At 47.6% G+C, this 19,314-nt stretch overlaps 1 protein-coding gene across 4 annotated transcripts in view; it reads left to right on the top strand.

Annotated features, from left to right (window-relative positions):
• The window catches only part of TSPOAP1 (TSPO associated protein 1), a 3,327,443-nt gene that overhangs the window by 2,218,376 nt on the left and 1,089,753 nt on the right, over nt 1-19,314 (top strand). For 3 of the 4 annotated variants that reach the window (XM_085649739.1, XM_085649737.1, XM_085649738.1), the window contains 2 exons: nt 11,715-12,035; nt 13,062-13,232. In XM_085649739.1, the coding sequence (XP_085505865.1) occupies nt 11,715-12,035; nt 13,062-13,232 (492 nt within the window). The remainder of the gene's footprint in view (nt 1-11,714; nt 12,036-13,061; nt 13,233-19,314) is intronic. The other variant, XM_085649736.1, reaches the window with a different exon arrangement.

Genomic DNA, 19,314 nt, shown 5'->3' with positions numbered 1-19,314 from the left:
GGTCCCACAGCTGTGAAAAAGGCACAGCCCTTGCTACCGGCTAATCCTGTAAAAATTAAAACTCCAGGAAAAGAGTCCACAAACCGACCCTGGGGAAACGACTTCTCTTCAGATCTACCATGCATCAACTTACCCCCGGATTGTGCTCCGTACGTGGTCGTCCTTATAGGGGTCCCTAAGCTGACGAATGACAGACATGAATCGTACGGGGAACTTAAGAATAAGACGATGCATTGGTTGAACACCCATAGACCCTTGCCTAAAACCATCCAAAGCAAAATCTTGTTTGTCAAAAGGGTGGGGTGGGTGGGTTGGAAACCAAAAAATGTGGACGGGGACTGTGTAATTATTAACTTTGAGGATCATATGGCAGTTGACTATGTATGTAGTAGGCACCATACAAGCCCTGATACAACTATCAAAACACTGAGGCTAGATCACTTTTACCAAACGGCCTATGTACACTGCACCATCAATCATAGGCCTTATGACCTATGGCCTCAGCAAGAGGATTCCTGGCATTATGTAGACAGAAGGAGGGGTGGACAGGTTAGGGGTGAGGAGCTAGGCTTTCCAGTAAACAATAGATATAATTTGCTGGATCAAGTAGATTGACTTCATATGTCTCCCAGCCCCCTAATGGTCCATCCAATGGGTGCTAATAAAAGGGAGGAAGGTTTGAAGTTTACCAGGATGGATTATTTGGGGGTGGCGAACATTGTAATCAACCTTCCACCCTCTACTGAAGCAAGAATGTTCCCTGAGGGAAAACCTTATGCAACTATAGGGGAGCCAGGGGATGGCCCACTTCCTCCTGTGATTGATAACCTTATACCCTTGCCGCAACATCAGATTGCCCGCCCACACTCGGACCAGCATTCAGCCGGTCCAGGAGTGCGTGGTCTTGCCAGGCTTGGTCAGGAGGGAACTTTGGGAAATAGGCAGATATTGACGAAGGGGACTCTTAACATTTTACCCTGGAATATAGCGGGTCTCGCATCCAACTTAGACATCCCGTATTGGTGCACATTCGTGGATTTACAAGGGATCTGCTTATTCTAGGAAACGTGGGCGGTAGACCCAACTCCTAGAATGGGTTATGTAACCTTTGCGGAACCTGCAGTAAAAGGCCCGAGAGGTAGACCATCAGGGGGGCTGTGTATATGGGTGGGTGTCCATCTTGGATTCACGCTGAAAAGGCTAGAAACAAATAGTCCTGATCTGACGTGTATCCTTATGTCAAACAAGAAAACACCAAAATTGGCACTCATTAACATATACTCACGGCCAGTGCAATTGGAGGGAACTTCTAACACCTTAGATAAACTGACCACCCTATTGCATTCGCTTGGGGGTGACGTTGCCTTGTTGATCGGAGGAGACTTCAACTGTCATTTCGAACCATTACAAGGGGTCCCTCCGATCACAACTGAAGAAGATGAAACCTGGTCAGTTCCGCCCCCCAACGCCTACCCTGTGGGAAATTGGACAGCTCTTGCCCTCCAGTTGACTTCCCTCACTTACACGTTTTCCATTAGAGCTTGTAATGGCCGATTCCAGAGTGACACTCCAGCTCAGTTAACTTATAGTGGCATGGGGCATGCATCTGTAATAGAGTATTTTATGGCCAGTTTGGTCCTGTGGCCTCAAATTATAGACTTTAGTGTCCCTCCTCGCATTGAAAGTGATCATAATCCCCTGATAACTGAGATGGACTTTCAACTGACCAATGAGGATAGTTCAATGACGATTACCCCAAGTAGTGACTTGAGAATAGTGCAAGGTGGGAGAAGAATCCGATGGGCAGCTGTGACATTGTCCACTGAAAATATGGCGAAAATGTATCGAGATGTAATCCCCCTGCTTGAAAGGTTAAACTCCAGCATTATTAATTCCTTGGATAATGATATGGGTGACCTTACAGGCATCCATAGGGAAAGGGTTTCAACATTGAAGGACCCCTTTTATAAGACAGGTCTCACCAAGCCTAAACCTTTGTGGTGATGGGAATCCATGGTTTAATAGGTGCTGTAGGGACGTGAAAAAGGCACTATTGCTGGCCCTAAGGCAAGGTAACAAACTTTGTGCTAAAGAAGCCAGGCAGGTATACAAGAAGATGCTAAGTAACGCAAAATCAGAATGGGAAGCAGATCGTTGGTCTGCTATCACATCCGCACTTGCGGCAAAGGACCTAAGGTCATTTTGGAATCTTGTCCATACTGGAAAACCAGAGGGCAGGACTACAATTGACCCAAACATCTCTGATGAAGCATGGTTTTCTTATTTTAAAGATCTTTATTCTCTCCCCTCTACATTTATAAGTGAGCCCCGACCGAGCCTATTGGCCCTGAACCCCACGTGGTCAATACAACCATTCACGTTGGTTGAAGTTCAATTGGCCATTTCAAGTATCCAATCGAATAAAGCACCGGGATTGGATAGGATCCCAGGTGATCTATATAGAGAAGAACCGACAGTTTGGGCCTCATACCTTTTAGTACTATTTAATGCGATATTGCAGGGGTTACCACTTCCAAGTACTTGGTTGGGGGCGGAGATAATTCCCATTTACAAGAAGGGCTCTCTGCTCCAACCTTCTAATTATAGGCCTATTAGCCTTATCGATGTGACCCAAACAATTTATGCCAGGCTCCTTCTACAACGTTTACAGGCCTGGACTAACGACAATAACATTTTGACTCCGCTCCAGGCGGGATTTAGGGCTAAAACAGCAACAATTGACCAATTATTCCGGCTGCAGGTCCTTCACTGGAAGCATGTGGTCTTGGATGGGGGTAGGCTATATCTTACATTTGTGGACCTAAAGTCCGCATTTGACATGGTGGATCGGAACGAGTTATGGACCATTTTATTATCAATGGGGGTTCCGCCATATTTATGTCATCAATTTAAGATCTTACACGAAGGCACTTTTGCCAGAGTTCGTTTTGGCAAGCAAGGCCAGTTAACTGAACCATTTCCGACTGAGAAAGGCGTTAGACAGGGTTGTGTGCTTGCCCCATCCCCGTTTTCCCTCTTTCTCAACAGGCTTATTGAAGATCTTCTTGCCATAAACGACATTGACTCCCCCAAACTAGCCGCCCAAAGATTTCCCGCATTAATGTTTGTGGACGACACTCTGTTGCTTTCAAAGTCTCCAATGGGTATGCAGCGGGTGTTGAATCAGTTTGTCAAATTCTGTAATAAAAGGAACCTGGTGGTCAACATTAATAAGACCAAGTACATGGTTTTTAATGCTAGTACCACCAACTGCCCCCATCCTATGATGGAAGGCAGACCCCTCGAAAGGGTCCCAATTTTTGATTACCTGGGTTTAACCTTGAACGATAAAATGGGGTGGGGTCCTCAATTGGCCAAGGCCAATTTAAGATTAACCCAGGCTGCTGGGGGTATCTTAAAAGTGCAGAAAAATTGTACCCACAAAATAATAAGCGCCCCCCTTGAAATTTTTAGAGTTCAAGCCAGGGCATCATCCCTTTATGGGGCGGAACTCTGGGGACATATATCAGCAAGTGACCTATCCATAACAGAAAATAATTTCCTAAGGCAACTACTGGATTTGCCAAGAAGTACTCCCTTGGGTCCGCTCAGATTGGACTTGAACATTCGCCCAATCGCAGACGCTATTGCTTCTCGGCCCCTACTTTATTGGAGGCGGCTGTGGAGCACTCCTGAGCTGGTGAATTATAAGGAGGAACTTAAAGTGGTCATGGCTCTACTAGGATCTGGTAGGATCCCTTGGCTATCATTTGTAAGACGATCACTCACATTGATTGGGCTCGAGGATCTCTGGTTAAACCCTGAGGTCTCTTGCACAGCCATTTAAAAAAAAACATGACATGTGTTGTAAAAGATTTTAATTTAAGGAATCTCTTCCGCTTAACTGACATCTTCTTGGATGTTAAATCCTTTTGTAGTTTTGAGCCGGAGATTGATGCAATACAACCCACTTTGGCGAAGATGCTCTACCTGCAATTTAGATATGGCACTTTGCCTCTTTATTCCAACATTGATAGGTGTGCAGTGGTCCCGGCACGTCCTTGCCCAGGTTGCCGAACTGAGGAAGAAACTCCCGTACATGTTATCCTTTTCTGTCCAGCATATGTTAACATCAGGAGGAAATGGATAATTCAGTTGTGTAAAAATCTGGGTGTAAAGCAATACTTGTTTTTTTTTAGGATTTTAAAAACTGACACCAATGCAGTGATTGTGTCTGCAGTAGCCAAATATTTGTTTTCAATGTTGTTAATTCGAAGGAACTTGACAATTAATATTGCTACACATCTGCACTAACTCTATTGGACAAGGAGAGAACAGATAGTATTTTATCAGTATAATAACCATTGTTTTTATCAATTTTAGGGCTCTAGACACTATCTAAATTTTATAGTCTTAAAGGATATGTTTAACAACTTAGTTATACAATTGTGATATACGCATGAGCTGTATTGATTGATTAACATATTGTATAGAATTGCTTTTTTATGTGCTTTTATGGCAAATCAAACCGCAATAAAGCTTAAAGAAGAAGAAGTATTACCATGTGTGGGAAATGTGCATGTGTTGTGTTAATGACAACCAGTAATGACAATTTCAGGAACTAAATGTCAATTATGCGAATTGCAATCATTTTCAGCCTTGTGCGCACCAGTGTATATGTGCTACCTCCTAGGGGGCTGCCCACAATTACATCAATGGCAGCTTATTGTATGATCATTTAACAAGCAGAGCAAATTAAAATGCCATTGTACCTATGTTAACCACAAATCATGTCTCACAGGAAGTGTAGTGCTATTTTTGACTACCATTATGTCACTGGATGTTGGATGACTGGATCTATTGCTAATATTTTAGAGGACAGCAAGTGTACTGTCGCTACTTTTTGTTGGAATTATTTATATGGGACATTACAGGCTGCCTTCGCGAGGGACTTTATATCGGCCAATTAACACATTTGGGAATTCACACATGTGGCTACAGTGCATGGGTGCTCATTTGTGTTTGATTTGTAAACCCTCAGATAAAAGGCCGACAACATACTAATGTTAGTGCAAAGCCTTAAACAAGCATTTGCAATGCAATTGGTCTAGCCTTTGAGACCTTGTATGTATTTAGCTATGCAGCACATTAGCCTGGGTGCTGAAACATCTACTGTTCTTTAACATGGAGGGAAAGTAAGCACCAAACTGCATGACACGCCAGGTATGGGAACACATGGAGAGAAATATTGCCTTTCAGCGGGAAATGGAATAGTCCAAAGCTCTGTTTTTAATATAAAATCAGGGGCTTCGGTGGACATATCACTGAAAATACAAGATTTGAGAAAAGTATTATTGTGGTACTTGCCTTACAACGTGGCTCATATGTTTGTAGTGCAGTAGTCGGATGACTGTCCTGAAGAGACCCCCAGCACTGTAATGTTTTTTTCACACATCATTACATATGGATTGTTTGAATCTATGTATTTTGACAGAAACTACAAGCAGTCTAATGTCTCCGTCTCTTAACTTACATTAGGTGATGAGAATTTAAACAGTGCATTAGATGGTGGTTTACTCGAAACCACTGAGAGGTGTCTATATTTTGAAAGATTACAACAGGACAATTTCCCACATTGTTATCTTACATCTTTATTTTCCCGTTTTAACCCGGTCAGCACTGCCTGGGCAAAAGTTTTGCATCACTAGTACCCGTTTAACACCCAGATACATAATTAGGCATCAGTGGTGTGGTGTGATGGGGGAATCAGCTAACCTTTGCAAAAGACATTTCGCTGTGCAGCAGTACGTGTTTTTGCTGTTTATTAGTGATTCTTGATTAGTTTGAGCTAGAAAAAACTTTTTGAGTTAAAATCTGCAGGTTATGCCACAGATGATCGATTAGATAGAAAATGCACAAATTATGTGGAAAACGCCAAAGACGCAGAGTACCATAATATTAGTGGCCCTGTCTACAAAATTGCTGTGGCATCTGTTTGACTTAAAGGTCAAGCTGCAAAACAATATCTCTGCCAACTTGATAGATTATACTCTTGGAGAGCAAGCACTTTTCTGCGCGATCAAAACATACATTACTGCCCACCACAATGTGTGCAGAGATGTATGCAGTACTCCCGAAAGCTCTTTTTGCGGTTAATTACATTGTGATGACACCTGCACTGTCAAGCGAGACCTAAAAAGGCAATCGGGTTAATGCAAGTGTTTAACACCTTTCTATGGTACTTAGTACTGTACACTCATCTCAACAGGTATAGCCGTTCCTCCTGTGTAAAAGGAACACAATCATACATAAAGTCTTTATCCAGATTAATTTCAGAAAATCAAAAGCTCACTGGCAGAGGATCACAACTGATAAATTACAAGGAAGAGACCCCAATTTCAGATTAAAGGCACAGAAATGAGGAATACCACTAATTATCAAAACATCAACCAACTGCTAAAAGTTTCTCACTTTTATGAGACCTTAAGCGTAAGTCCTGCAGGGACAGCAGTTTAATGAAGAGCCTGCTCAGTGACAAAACAACTATTACTGCGCTAGCACCAGTGCCGTTTGCTCGGCATCCATTTTGAGGGCGGGGCGCAGTGTCTTACTACAAACTGCATCAAAACGAATCAAGAGCGGAAGACAAGGCGTGGGGTTGGAAAGGGCGGTTGGAACCGGCGGCAGAGGAATACGCAAGGGGGATTCTGTGTCAGTGTTTCTTCAGCAGCAGCACAAAGAATCTGTGTTATAAGGCGCCACAATCAATAACAGGCGGTACCACCAGCCCTGGCTGCGCTCCATGACAGCGAGCACGCGAGCGGAAGGGCAGAGTGGCAATTGTGTAACGTAGCCGGTGCTCATATAAAGCGCTCCAATACCTTCGGGTCCAGTTCGCGCTAAATAAATCTGCAAAAAAAAACCAATTTACACAAAAGTGGCACCTACGTGGCATAGTCACACACACGTGCGATGACATATGTTGGATAATTAAAGTCCTCGCTATTACCTGAGATCTACGTTCTGAAAGTGGTTTCACAAACGGGAGCTTTTGGTCAAGTTTTAGGAATTTTCGCCGATGGCTCTTTCAGTTTTCACAAAATTATTGTTGGGTAGCACTATCGAGAGTAAAATTATCGTTTGCTATTACGAGGTCAAAGGTTACTAAAAATCAAATTATTCCTATTGCGATTTCGAAGATATGTTTCTTTGAATTTTTTAATTTTAAATGTGAACTTCTAGTCTTCGTTTGGACAAAGTAAAGTTAACTCGTTATGCCGCTCTGTTGTCTACATCCGCGATCTACTTGTTTGTTTGAGCAGTCAGCTAATCAGAGCTAGGCAGCAGTAATCGCGTACCAAATCCTGGCATGCTGTATTTGGCGTGGGATGGCAGAGGTGGAATCTGTGCGGCGGTGTCTGAGGGACTTCTCTCTTGATTCTTGGGGTGAGGCCACATTGATTGTCAGTCAGCTGTGGGTCGGGGAAGAATCCTTCCCCGACCCAGCAAGAGACACGAATAAACACGAGAACGTCCTTGTAAAAAAAAACACGCTCACCATTGTAAAAGGGACGGGGCTTAAAAACGAGAAAGAGGTGAAAAAACACACCCCCGAATCCGAAAAAGACGGGGCTTGAATTGACAGACAAAGCTCTTCTCCAATGGCTGACCAGCATTTAAGAGACCAGCCAATGGAGAAGAGGGGCGGGTTCAAGCCCCACTACAGCCTTCTCTAGCCGAGACCTAAATAGGGCTTAGTTTTCAAGTGAAAATAATAAAGAATGCGGTCACCACGCAGTTTTGATCATTTTTCTTTTACCGTTTTATGGCCAGCCTTTTAGTGGTGGTGATGTGGCAAAGTTTGTTCATGCCAGGGTGTATAGGTACAAAATGAAGCCAGAGCCTTAGGGAAGAACCAACAAAGTCCTGTGCAGCATAGGACGCGGAATGCATGACAGATGATAGGCACCTCACTTGCAGCATAGAAGGCTCAGGAAACGATAGACAATCGTCAGCTGGGTTCGGAACATTTACAGCATTGTAAAGTTAAAGGTAGTTGTTCTCTAGTCTGAGTTGAAATGGTAAAGAGTTCCACAAGGAGAGGTTTTGTACGTGGTGTGTTTGGCTGCCTCCACCAGAGCTGGTGTAAACTAAACTGTCATCTTCTTCGATCTGTAGCTAGTTTGAATATTTATTATTGCAATGTGATGCTTCCATTCCCAAAGACAATGTCCTTTGTTTTTATCTAATCAATCATTATCCCCTAGGCCCCAGGGCATGCAGACAAGAAGCTAAATTGACACTAAATCTAAAAGGGAGTGTGTTGTGACTGCATGCACAAGGGCCAGATAAACCAGAGCTACCTACAGTCTGGACTGCCTAATGGAGGCCATGTTCAGAAGTATGTGGTCATTTACATCATTAAACAAGGCCAACCATGAAAGAGAGAAGAATTTTGCTTTTTACCAACTTCTGCATCACTGACAGACACCAACAAAAGGCATTCCAAAACGTTCCTCTCGTTGATGATGTCAGCTTGGGTTTCCGGCCATTGTTACCTCATTCACAAGATGGCCCATTTAAATTCAGTCAGCATGCAATGCCACTGAACCTCTACCTGAGAACCTACAACAGGGTCCTGCAAGCATCCTGCCATCGACTTACATTAAGGCTCTGCAGCATAAAATGCCACCCTGAGAGCAAATGTGCAAGGCGGTCATGTCTAAGAGCATTGTGCCATCTAAGTGCATTATGGTCGCACACTACACAGAGGGAATCCTAGTAGGAAAAGCACTGTGGGCTCCTGGATATGAGGAGTGTGCTTTCTTTATACATTGGTGTCTGGCAGCTGGCAGGGCCAACCTTTGAAAACATTGTACAAGTGGAGTTTTCAGACGCTCTTTGTCATGTACATGCATTAGGCCTGGGCACAGCGCCAACTCTAATGTGCCTGTAGTCACGTGTGTAATTGGATTGTATTTTGGTGTGCTAATTTAACCCCTTGTGCCAGAGTGGTGCAAATTAGTGGGCATGCAGAAGCAGGGGATGTGTCATTAGAGCATGCTGAGAATATGTTCTTATAACAGGCTGTGGTCGGGCTACATATTGTGCCCGTTCTATGCGGTAATGTAGGGCGGGCTGCACTCCAGAAGAGCTGTGCCCACTGGACACAACTGCAGGCAGGCCCAGTGTCTGGTGGGAATGTACAACGAGGATCATACCTGGGAGCACCGGTCCTTCTGCATACATTAGTGCCAGGCAGCATGTGCAAATAAACCCTGTGAGGTTATGTTAAATGTCAGCTCCATCTAGGAGCCCAGGGCTGTTTGCATATGTAGCGGCGTGCAGCCTTCAGGGCAAACCTAAGAGAGACGGATTGATGCTGAATACCTAAAGAACCCAAACACCCGACCTCAGTCTTCATAATATAAATAAATCAAATCCGATATGGACACCTCAGGGGTCATTTGGGACCTTATTCAGAGGTGGGCAGGAACAAATCATTCACTAGAGGTTCACGGATGTCCTGTTCGCCCACCTCGTGGTTTCCGCCCCTCTTTGAAAGTGGGGAACCAGACAACAAAAATGCTGCTGCCAACTCCACTACCTATAAACCAGCGAATGCCGTCAAATGCTCAAAGAAAGGCCACATTCCCCACACTATAATATTAAACTCCCAGAGCATGACGGGAATATATGTTTTTTCTTTTTTAAATGCGCGTCAGGGCAAGTAATGGGGACTGCCACGCACAAGCTCTATGCGTTCTCTTGGCCCGTGTGCTGTTAGTTCAGTGTTGCTGGTTTGCATGCGCAGGTACGATATGCTATGGGTTGGTGGTAGGTGTGTGGGCAAAGCATGTGTGGCAGAAATCTGCACTCAGGTCTCAATACGTTTAGCACTACGGTGCGGCTCTAAAATTACCTTGTTACTATAAAAATACAGTTTAGGAAATTTTCTACATATAGCACACTCTTCCAGAGTAATCCCTGAAAAATCCCCATTGATCACTCCTTAGCTTGGAACATAACAAACTGGGAGCTGTAAAAGTGGAAGAAGTGTGGAGTGCTGGCTGTGATACAGTGCGCACCTACTCCGGCGCATGCGGTACTGCATATCCCGTTCGGCGGGCATTTAATAATCAGGCAACTCCCCTAGCGACTATGCAAGTAGCTTTAAAAGCATTTAAATATTTATTGTGCCCGTGAGCACGGAGCGTGTACTTTTCTGCACTGCCGCAAATCCGTTTCAGGCCAACTGACCGGTCCCGGTCCCGCAGGATAAGAGAAGGGGACCCATTCTGACCCATTGCTGTTTTAGCCATGGTGAGCTGTGCGGTGCCAGGAGCTGCTGTAGGCAAAGGGTCCGGGCGTGGCAGTAGAGGCAGAGAGAGAGGTGGTGCGGAAGGAAGGGGCAGTGCTGTGATGTCAGGCATGTCAAATGTAAATGACTGCGCACTACTTTAAGAAGCACTTGAGGTGCAATAGAACTTGCATTGCGCGAGTCCTGTTGCATTTAAAACAAGAGTGAGGGCCGGCAAAAAGGCACGAATGGGATGGGGAGGGGGTGGTAATGGGCCGAGAAGTCACGGCTTGCGGGAGGGGAGTGGGGGAGCCACGGGAACAAAAGAGTTTTAAAAGTAATGGGGCCAGTAGCTATGGAAGTATACATATGATGACATGGCCATGAGGAGGAGGGACTAACAAGGCTAAAACCAATCGGAAGGCAGCATTTAGGACCTAAGCCAATGAAAAAGATGGGTCGGAGAGTGAGAGCAGCTTCCACACAATAGTGTATACTGCATGCCTCGCAAAACGATGGCAGCACATTCGCGCTGCAACTCTAGGCGAGACCTAAAAATTATAACTTTTTTTTTCTTCACTTTGCAAATTTTCTATTCTTTCATTATAGTCTTTATCGGAATATTAATGACATCAATGTATCCTCTGCCAGTCCCTTCCTCGAGCTTTTAAGTTGAGCCCTGGCAGCACACGCGCCGCTCTGTGAGCCATGCTGTATTGGAGTATGTACTTGAAGCCCCGCCCACTCTCCACCCATATCTGTCATTGATTTGTTTAATTGTCCTTCTTAAATGCTGGCTTCTGATTCGTTATTAGGCTTGTTAGTCCCTCTTTAGAACCGCCTTATCTTCATTTGTAACCTCCAATGAGGACTGGCCCTTTTACAAGTTGTTACATGGTACCTCTTCTTTAGTCTGTAAGCGCCATTTTGAGTTTCTCTTACTGCAGGAGGATCTCTGGTGCGCAGTTGTGACCACCTGCTTGTCGATTTAACTGTAGTAAACGGGGAGCTCTTCAGTGGCCATAGCAGACAGAAGGGAGCAACTCAGCCATGCCTTCAAGCATTTGGAATGCAATAGGTTCCACATGTGCGGGAGTTTAAGTTATTGGCATTGTAATTGGCAATACCTTTTATTTATGTTTTAAAAACCAAAACATAAATTTACAATGCCATTACCTCAAACTCGAGTAAATGCGAGACCTATTACATTTGCAGACGGTTGTTATAGAAGTCCATGATCCAAAGCGAGGGATATTCGAACAAGTATTGAACTGCATAAAATGCCCATCCAACTGGAAGTAAAATCATTTTGTTCTCTAACATGATAGGTTGTAGGCAAAATAAATTGTATTATTTACTGTTGTTTCTGGAAAACAGAAAGAAGGAAAACATTAAAAGGTGTTTTTTTCCCCAGCAGGAGTCGCCTTTATTTGGATGCTCAGAGTGGAATAGCCAAACAACATTGAGTGAATTTGAACTGAAAAAGGAGGAATGTAATGCCTGGAGTTCTGAGATGCAGACCAAGAATGGAATTACTAATGCAAATCAGTCTGAGAAAGAAAAAGTCAGCGAAAGCTGCTTGAGTTCTGAAACTGCACGGTTCGAGTGCGGCAGGGACCATGTCAACAAAGCAAGTTTCAGGGGAGGTTCTGTCCAAGAGTTCCTAGAACTTTCCAGTGATGAGAAAGTAGATGCCGAGGACAGTTTTATGTGGCAAACAACGGATGAAGTGGAGGTTTGTGTTACTATGTAGTAGAGGAAATCAGCTCTCGTGCTGCTTTCATTTTTTCCATATTTTAGTTTCTAATATTGTTCTTCCTTCAATTCTCTTCCTTTTTAAATATATTTTTATTCTTTTTGTGTAACAACAAAGACCACAAGTGCAGCGCTCACAGACATTCCCACCTTTCATTAACAGCGTTTAGTCCATCACATTGCTCTCCTAACAATATCCTATTTCTCGCCCATCTATCCATGTCCACCCCATTATTGCCAACATCTCACATGGATCGATCAGTTCTAGAGGACTGCACACCCAAAGCGGTTTGTGCTCCTAGATCTGTATCAAAGTATACCGGCATGTCTGGTATCCTCTCGGGCCCTAACATTCGTACCCACCATTGCAAGATGGAGTTCCTCGGCCACCACACATTCCCTTGCGTCCCCAAATCACCACGATATAGCGAGGCCTCCTGGGTGTGTCCAATGTATAATGATTCTGCGCTTTACTAACGCGTTTTAATACCAGTGACACAACTGTGTATCTTATTTTCCCTTTTCAATTTGTAAGATATAAGCCCAGCAAGCTGTGTTTCTGATACCAATCCACTCTCAACCGTGAAATCGTAGCTAAAGATTCCGTGATTTTACCCCAAGTGTTGTGTGATCTCCGGGCAGGTCAATAGCCTGTGTTGCAGATCCGCTGTTGGCTGCCTACATACTGTGCATTCCCCTGTATGTGTCCGGTAGATTTTACTAAGAACAAGAGGGGTAAGATAGGCACCATGCAGTATAGTGACTTGTATCAGGCTGAACCGGGCATCACTAGTTACAATCGTATCGTATCCCAGTGCTCTCTCCCGTTCCGAGTCACTAAAGCAGACCCTTTCAGTTGTAGACCTTGTTTTTTTTTTTTTAACATTAAATCTGCTTCTCCTAAAGCAGGTCCAGCCTTCTAGTAGCAGACCTCTGTAAAGTTTTACGAAGACCGGTTTGTGAATATCGAGATATGTTTCACTATGAAGTCATTGTCTCTTTCCAGGAAAAAGAAATATCTACTCCGGAAGGTGTACATTTTGCTTCCCCTGCCAATCGCAGCTCGGATCTTTCTGATATTTTGGAAGAGGAAGAAGATAATCAGCATGCCGAGGTGCCAACCAAAAGTAAATTTAGCCAGAACGATCATGACAACATCAGGGAAAGTAGTGGAAAGGTAAAGTACTGTTTATTTACAAAATATGGCAGTTATCTGTATATGAAAGCCATTGCTTCAATTTCAATGCTACTTTTAGTATAATATGAAAGCCATGAAATGAAAAGATTGGTCATACTCGTTTTGTCATCCTAAGCTGTTGAAACCAATACTGATGTCTTGTCTGCTTGTGCATAACATGGATCAGGTGTTTCCAAAGAATAGCTTGTGAGCTACTGATAGCTCACCAGTTACCTAAAAGCAGTACTCCTGTGGTTCAGCCATGCCTAATAATATCAAAGCTTTTGATCGTTTGAATTAGTATATGTATAACAAAATGAAAAACCATGTATTGAGTAAAAAATGTGTGTATTTTCAGAACACATAACCAGATGTTTCGAGAAAAATGGTTGAATTTCCAAAATGTATTTAAAGCTAATATTTGAGTAATCAATCAGGTGGCGTTGGAGAGACTTAGTAATCATATTACTATTACCTTGTGATGCCAGTGGAGTTGCAGCTATAGTTGTTATGTATTACTCACCTAGAGACATTCCAAATTGATAATTGTGTTTTTACTTTACTGCTGGCAACCCTTCCAGGTGCACTAATGTGATCACTGTTTACAATCTTGATTGGGGCGGTCACTATGACATTACTAACATTAGTAGCTCAGGGTGATTTTCATTGAACATAAGTAACTCTTACACCTGAAAAGGTTGGAGATCTCGACTTAGATTAAATAAAGGCATAATAATATCTATTTCAGGCAGCTCTACGTAGCAATATATGTCCTAAGCGTTCTGTGCTAAATACTGAATTTTGGTTCACAAAACCTCTGTTGTCCTTCCTCCTCGACATAAAGTTTACTGCGCCCCTTATCTGAAAGAAACACGTTAGTTAGATTCCTTACCTTAGAATATCCGCAGGCGTCAGGCTGGATCCGGAAAGATTTTTCGTCAGCAATACCCTTGCACGTCGCTAGGCATCGTCTGCGGCTCCGCGTCCGTCGTTGGCGTCGTGATTGCCGGGATGACGTCGTCGGAGTACTTAGACGCTTCCCTCGCGTGCTGACGTCAGTTCTTCTTTTTTCCGCGCCAGTAAGCGCATATCCGGGAAGAGCATACCCTTTAGTCACTTTTTGACTAAACTTTTTGGACCTTTTTGGTTCTTCTTTCGAGTCGACATCGACTCCTGGTGCCGGTAGGGATGCCCGGTTTCAAGCCTGCGACGCCTGTAACCGACTGATGTCGGTTACGGATCACCACCGTCGCTGTCTCTACTGCCTTGGGGCATACCACGATGCCCAGTCGTGCCCCGACTGCCGGGCATTGACCTCGAAGGCTAGGCGGGAGCGGTCCCGCAAGCTCCTCGAGTTCCGGCAGTCGGCTCAAGGTCCCGGTCGAGGAGGAAGTCGAGAGACCGATCGCGGAGCTGAAGTCATCACCGCTCGTCTGGTTCGAAGTCCTCGCATTCAGGTAAGTCGAGGCACAGTAAGAAGAAGTCGAAGAGGCGACATCGCTCTTCTGACTCCCCATGCCGGTCGCGCGACTTGGCTGAGGGTTCGGGTGGCACCACCCACGCGGCTCCGTTGGAGCCGCAGGAGTCGCGTCCGGTCCCTGGGCCTAACGCGACTCCGGACGAGGTTTGAGACTTCCTCGTGGCCATGAGGAGTCTCGCTCCGCCGTCGCGGCCTGTCGACGCGCCTTCGGACCCCGCGGGTCCGCTTGGGAGGCCTAGCGAGCCGGCGACTTTGGTCCCGACGCCGCAACTCCCTGTGGGATCCAGGCCTGGATCCCGGTCGACGCCGGTTGACCTTACGACCCCTATGGTGCCGCCCCCGGCGCCGTCTTCGGACGTCGTCCCCAGTTTTAGCCCCAGTCCGGGCCCGACGCCGTCTCCGGCGCAGATGGATGAGCATTTAATCTACCGCCCGGCTCCGTCCTTTCTACCTGTCTACCAGGAGACGGATGACGGGGATGACTGGGAGGGGTCTGAGGACCCTTTGGCACAGCAGTGCCAGTTAAGTCAGGACTGGGCAGACGAGCTGGGGGATGCCAGTGGGCTCGACACTTCGCGTGACACTGGCTTCATCTCTCCTCCCTCTGTGGCTACGGAGGAGGGTGCAACCTATTCTGTGGTGCTGCGCAGGGCTGCTGAAGCCCTTCACCTGAGCTCCCTGCAGCGGCCGAGGTGCTTCAACCGCCAGTAAGGTCTTCGTAGCCTCTACTGCAGTTCAATGAGGCAATCACTGATGTTCTGATGGGCACCTGGTCCAAGCCCTCCACAGTCACTCCTGTGGACCGAAACGTGGCCCGGCGCCACCGCCCTGCTCCGGGCGACCCCAGTTTTCTGTCAGTGCACCCCACCCCTGAGAGTCTGGTTATCCAGGCCTCTACGTCCCAGACCGCCTTCCCGTCCGCTCCTCCGGATCGGGAATCCAAAAGGTTGCAACAGTTTGGGAGGAAACTGTTTTCCTCCCTCAGATGGGGTTGCAGTCCATTAATACCGCGTGCCTTTTGGACCGTTACACGCACTCCTTGTGGGATATGGTGGCGGACTTGCTACCCCAGTATCTGGAGGAGGCTCGGGCACGGTTCGCCCAGGCTCTTGCTGAGGTGTAGGATGCAGCACGGTACTCCATTCGATGTGGGCTTGACACCACGGACTCGCTAGGTAGGGCGATTGCGACGGCGGTGGCGATTCGTCGCCACGCCTGGCTGAGATCCACAAATTTCTCTGGTGATGTCCAGAGCACTCTCATGGACATGCCCTTCGATGGCCGTCGCCTTTTTGGCGACAAAGTGGATAGTGCGCTGGAGCACTTTAAGGAATCCAGGGCTACGGCCAAGTCCTTGGGGATCTCGGCCCCGCGCCCGCAAACTTCCGCTTTAAGCCCCTTTCGTGGCCAAGGAAGGGGCGCCCCCGCACGTCCGTCTAGCCACAGGCCGCAGAACCAGCCGCAACGCGGACGTGGATTCCGCTGAGGCGGAGCAGGGGGACAGAGGGCTGGTCAGCCCACATCTGCTCCCGCAGCATCTGCCTCAAAGCCTTCCTAGTCTGACCTTTCAGGCCCATTCCACGCCAGTGGGAGGCAGAGTTCGCCATCACCTGCTCCACTGGCGTACCATCACGTCGGACAGGTGGGTGCTGCAAATCGTCCGAAGGGGCTACTCCCTCCCCTTCGAGGCGACCCCTCCAGCCATGCCACCGCATGTCGGGGAATCACTTGCACCTTCTGCAGGAGGAAGTTACGGCCCTCTTGGCCAAGGGGGCCATCAAGCGCGTTCCTGGCCTAGAAGTAGGTCGGGTTGTTACTCCCACTACTTTCTGGTTCCCAAGAAGGGCAAAGTGGGCTTACGCCCTATCTTGGACCTCAGGAGCGTCAACGCCTTCCTCCGGAAGGAGAAGTTCAAGAGGCTCACCTTAGCTCAGGTTCTGGCTGCCCTTGGCCCTGGAGACTGGATGCTAGCATTGGACTTACAGGACGCTTATTTCCACATCCCCGTCCTGCCGGCCCACCAGCGTTACCTGCGGTTCACGGTAGGCCACGAGCATTTTCAGTTTACCGTGCTCCCCTTCGGCCTCACCAGTGCCCCTCGGGTGTTCACGAAAGTTATGGCGGTGGTCGCAGCTCATCTGCGCAGTTTAGGGGTTCCAGTCTTCCCCTATCTCGACGACTGGTTGTTGAAGGCGGGCTCGCCCCAGGCAGTCATCTCCCACCTCCAGACTACGGCCGACCTCCTGCATTTGCTGGGGTTCTCCATCAACGTGCCGATGTCTCATCTGAGTCCCTCCCAGAAGCTTCTTTTCATTGGAGCTGTTCTGGACTCGGCGCTGTTTCGGGTCTATCCTCCAGAACAGCGGGTTCAGGCTCTGATACCGATCTTTCGGCCTTTATCCTGAGTTTCGGTCAGGATGGTCCTGCGGCTTCTGGGTCTAATGGCCTCCTGCATCCTGCTGGTGCATCACGCCAGGTGGTGGATGCGGGCTCTGCAGTGGGACCTGAAGTTCCAGTGGGCTCAACATCGGGGCAACCTGTCCGACCACATCCTCATCTCGGAGGGCACTGTAAGACAGTTGCAGTGGTGGCTCACGGACCGCGATTGGGTCAGTGGCAGATCCCTCCCCCTACCCCAACCGGAGCACGTAGTGGTGACGGATGCGTCCCTCCTGGGATGGGGGGCCACATGGGACAGGCGGAGATCAGAGGCCTCTGGTCTCCAGCGGAGTCCCGGCTCCATATCAACCGATTGGAGCTGCGGGCGATCCGGCTTGCACTGAAGGCATTCCTTCCCTCTGTCCGGGGATGTGTAGTGCAGGTGTTCACGGACAACACCACCGCGATGTGGTATCGCAATGTGCCGAAGTCGCACCTGAATCCCTCTCAGAAGCTCCAATTCATCAGAGCGGTTGTGGATTCGGCGCAGTTTCGGGTCTATCCTCCCGAACACGGGATCTGGGATATTCAGGCTATGATTCCGATCTTTCAGCCTCTATCCCGGGTTTCAGTCAGGATGACCCTCTGGCTCCTGGGCCTGATGGCCTCCTGCATCCTGCTAGTGCATCATGCCAGGTGGCATATGCGGGCTCTGCAGAGGGACCTGAAGTTTCAGTGGGCACAGCATCACGGCAACCTGTCCGATCACATCCAGATATCGGAGGGCACTGCACGTCACTTGCAGTGGTGGCTCACGAATCGCGATTGGGTCAATGGCAGATCCCTCTCCCTTCCCCAACTGGAGTTCACAGTGGTGACAGATGCATCCCTCCTGGGATTGGGTGGCCACATGGGAGAGGCAGAGATCAGAGGCCTCTGGTCTCCGGCGGAATCCCGGCTCCACATCAACCTTCTGGAGCTGCGGGCGATCCGACTTGTTCTGAAAGCCTTCCTTCCCTTTGTCCGGGGACAGGTCGAGCAGGTGTTCACAGACAACACCACCGCCATGTGGTATTGCAACAAACAGGGCGGGGTGGGGTCGTGGACCCTTTGTCAGGAGACTCTGCGCCTCTGGACATGGCTTGAACATCAGGGCATCACCCTTGTGGTTCAACACCTGGCGGGCTCTCTGAACGCCAGGGCGGACAAACTCAGCCGCCGGTGCATGATGGATCACGAATGGCGTCTGAACTCGGACGTGGCGCAAGGCCTCTTTCGGCAGTGGGGAGAGCCTTGGTTAGATCTATTCGCTACCGAAGAGAACGCGCAATGTCAGCAGTTCTGCGCGTTGGAATTTCCAAGGCGGCACTCGCTCGGAGACGCTCTTCGTCGCGAGTGGAGTTGCGGTCTGTTGTACGCCTTTCCGCCTATACCACTTCTGCCCAGAGTGCTGAAGAAGATCCGGCGCGACCGGGCCCAAGTCATCTTAGTGGCTCCGGATTGGGCACGAAGGTACTGGTATCCCGAGCTACTCAGTATGTTAATCTATCCTCCGGTACGACTGCCTCTTCAGGAGGACCTTCTGTCGCAGCAGCAGGGGACGGTCCTCCACCCGAACCTGTGGAGTCTCCACCTCCATGCGTGGAGATTGAGCGGCGACAGTTGATGCCATTTGACTTGCCTCCTGAAGTCTGTGACGTCATTCTTGCAGCCAGGCGTCCCTCCACAAAGTCGGTATATGCCTGCAGGTGCAACAAATTTGTGGCATGGTGCACAGCAAAGACTGTGGATCCCCTTTCCGCCCCTCTTTCTGAGGTCCTACTCTTTCTTCTTTCTTTGGCCCAGCAGGGCTCTGCTCTGGGCACCTTGAAAGGTTATCTTTCTGCAATCTCTGCTTTCTTTAGGCTTCCTGATCAGCCTTTTCTTTTCAAGTCCCCTGTTGTTTCACGTTTTATTAAAGGCATTACTCACATATTTCCTCCTGTCCCCTTCGTAATGCCTCAGTGGGATTTGAATCTTGTCTTGACCTTTCTGATGTGCGCTCCCTTTGAGCCTCTTCACAATTGTCCCCTTCGTCTTCTGACTCTTAAGACTAATTTCCTGGTAGCTATCACCTCGGCTAGACGGGTGAGCGAGCTCCAGGCTCTGTCATCTAAGCCTCCCTTTCTTTCTGTTCATCCGGACAAGGTTGTTCTCCGGACTCGTCCTTCTTTTCTTCCGAAA

This window comes from Triturus cristatus, chromosome 3_2, assembly GCF_964204655.1.
Source record: "Triturus cristatus chromosome 3_2, aTriCri1.1, whole genome shotgun sequence".
NCBI lineage: Eukaryota > Metazoa > Chordata > Amphibia > Caudata > Salamandridae > Triturus > Triturus cristatus.
Note: the sequence above shows the minus strand (reverse complement) of the source record. Positions and strands in the feature narration are given on the sequence as shown.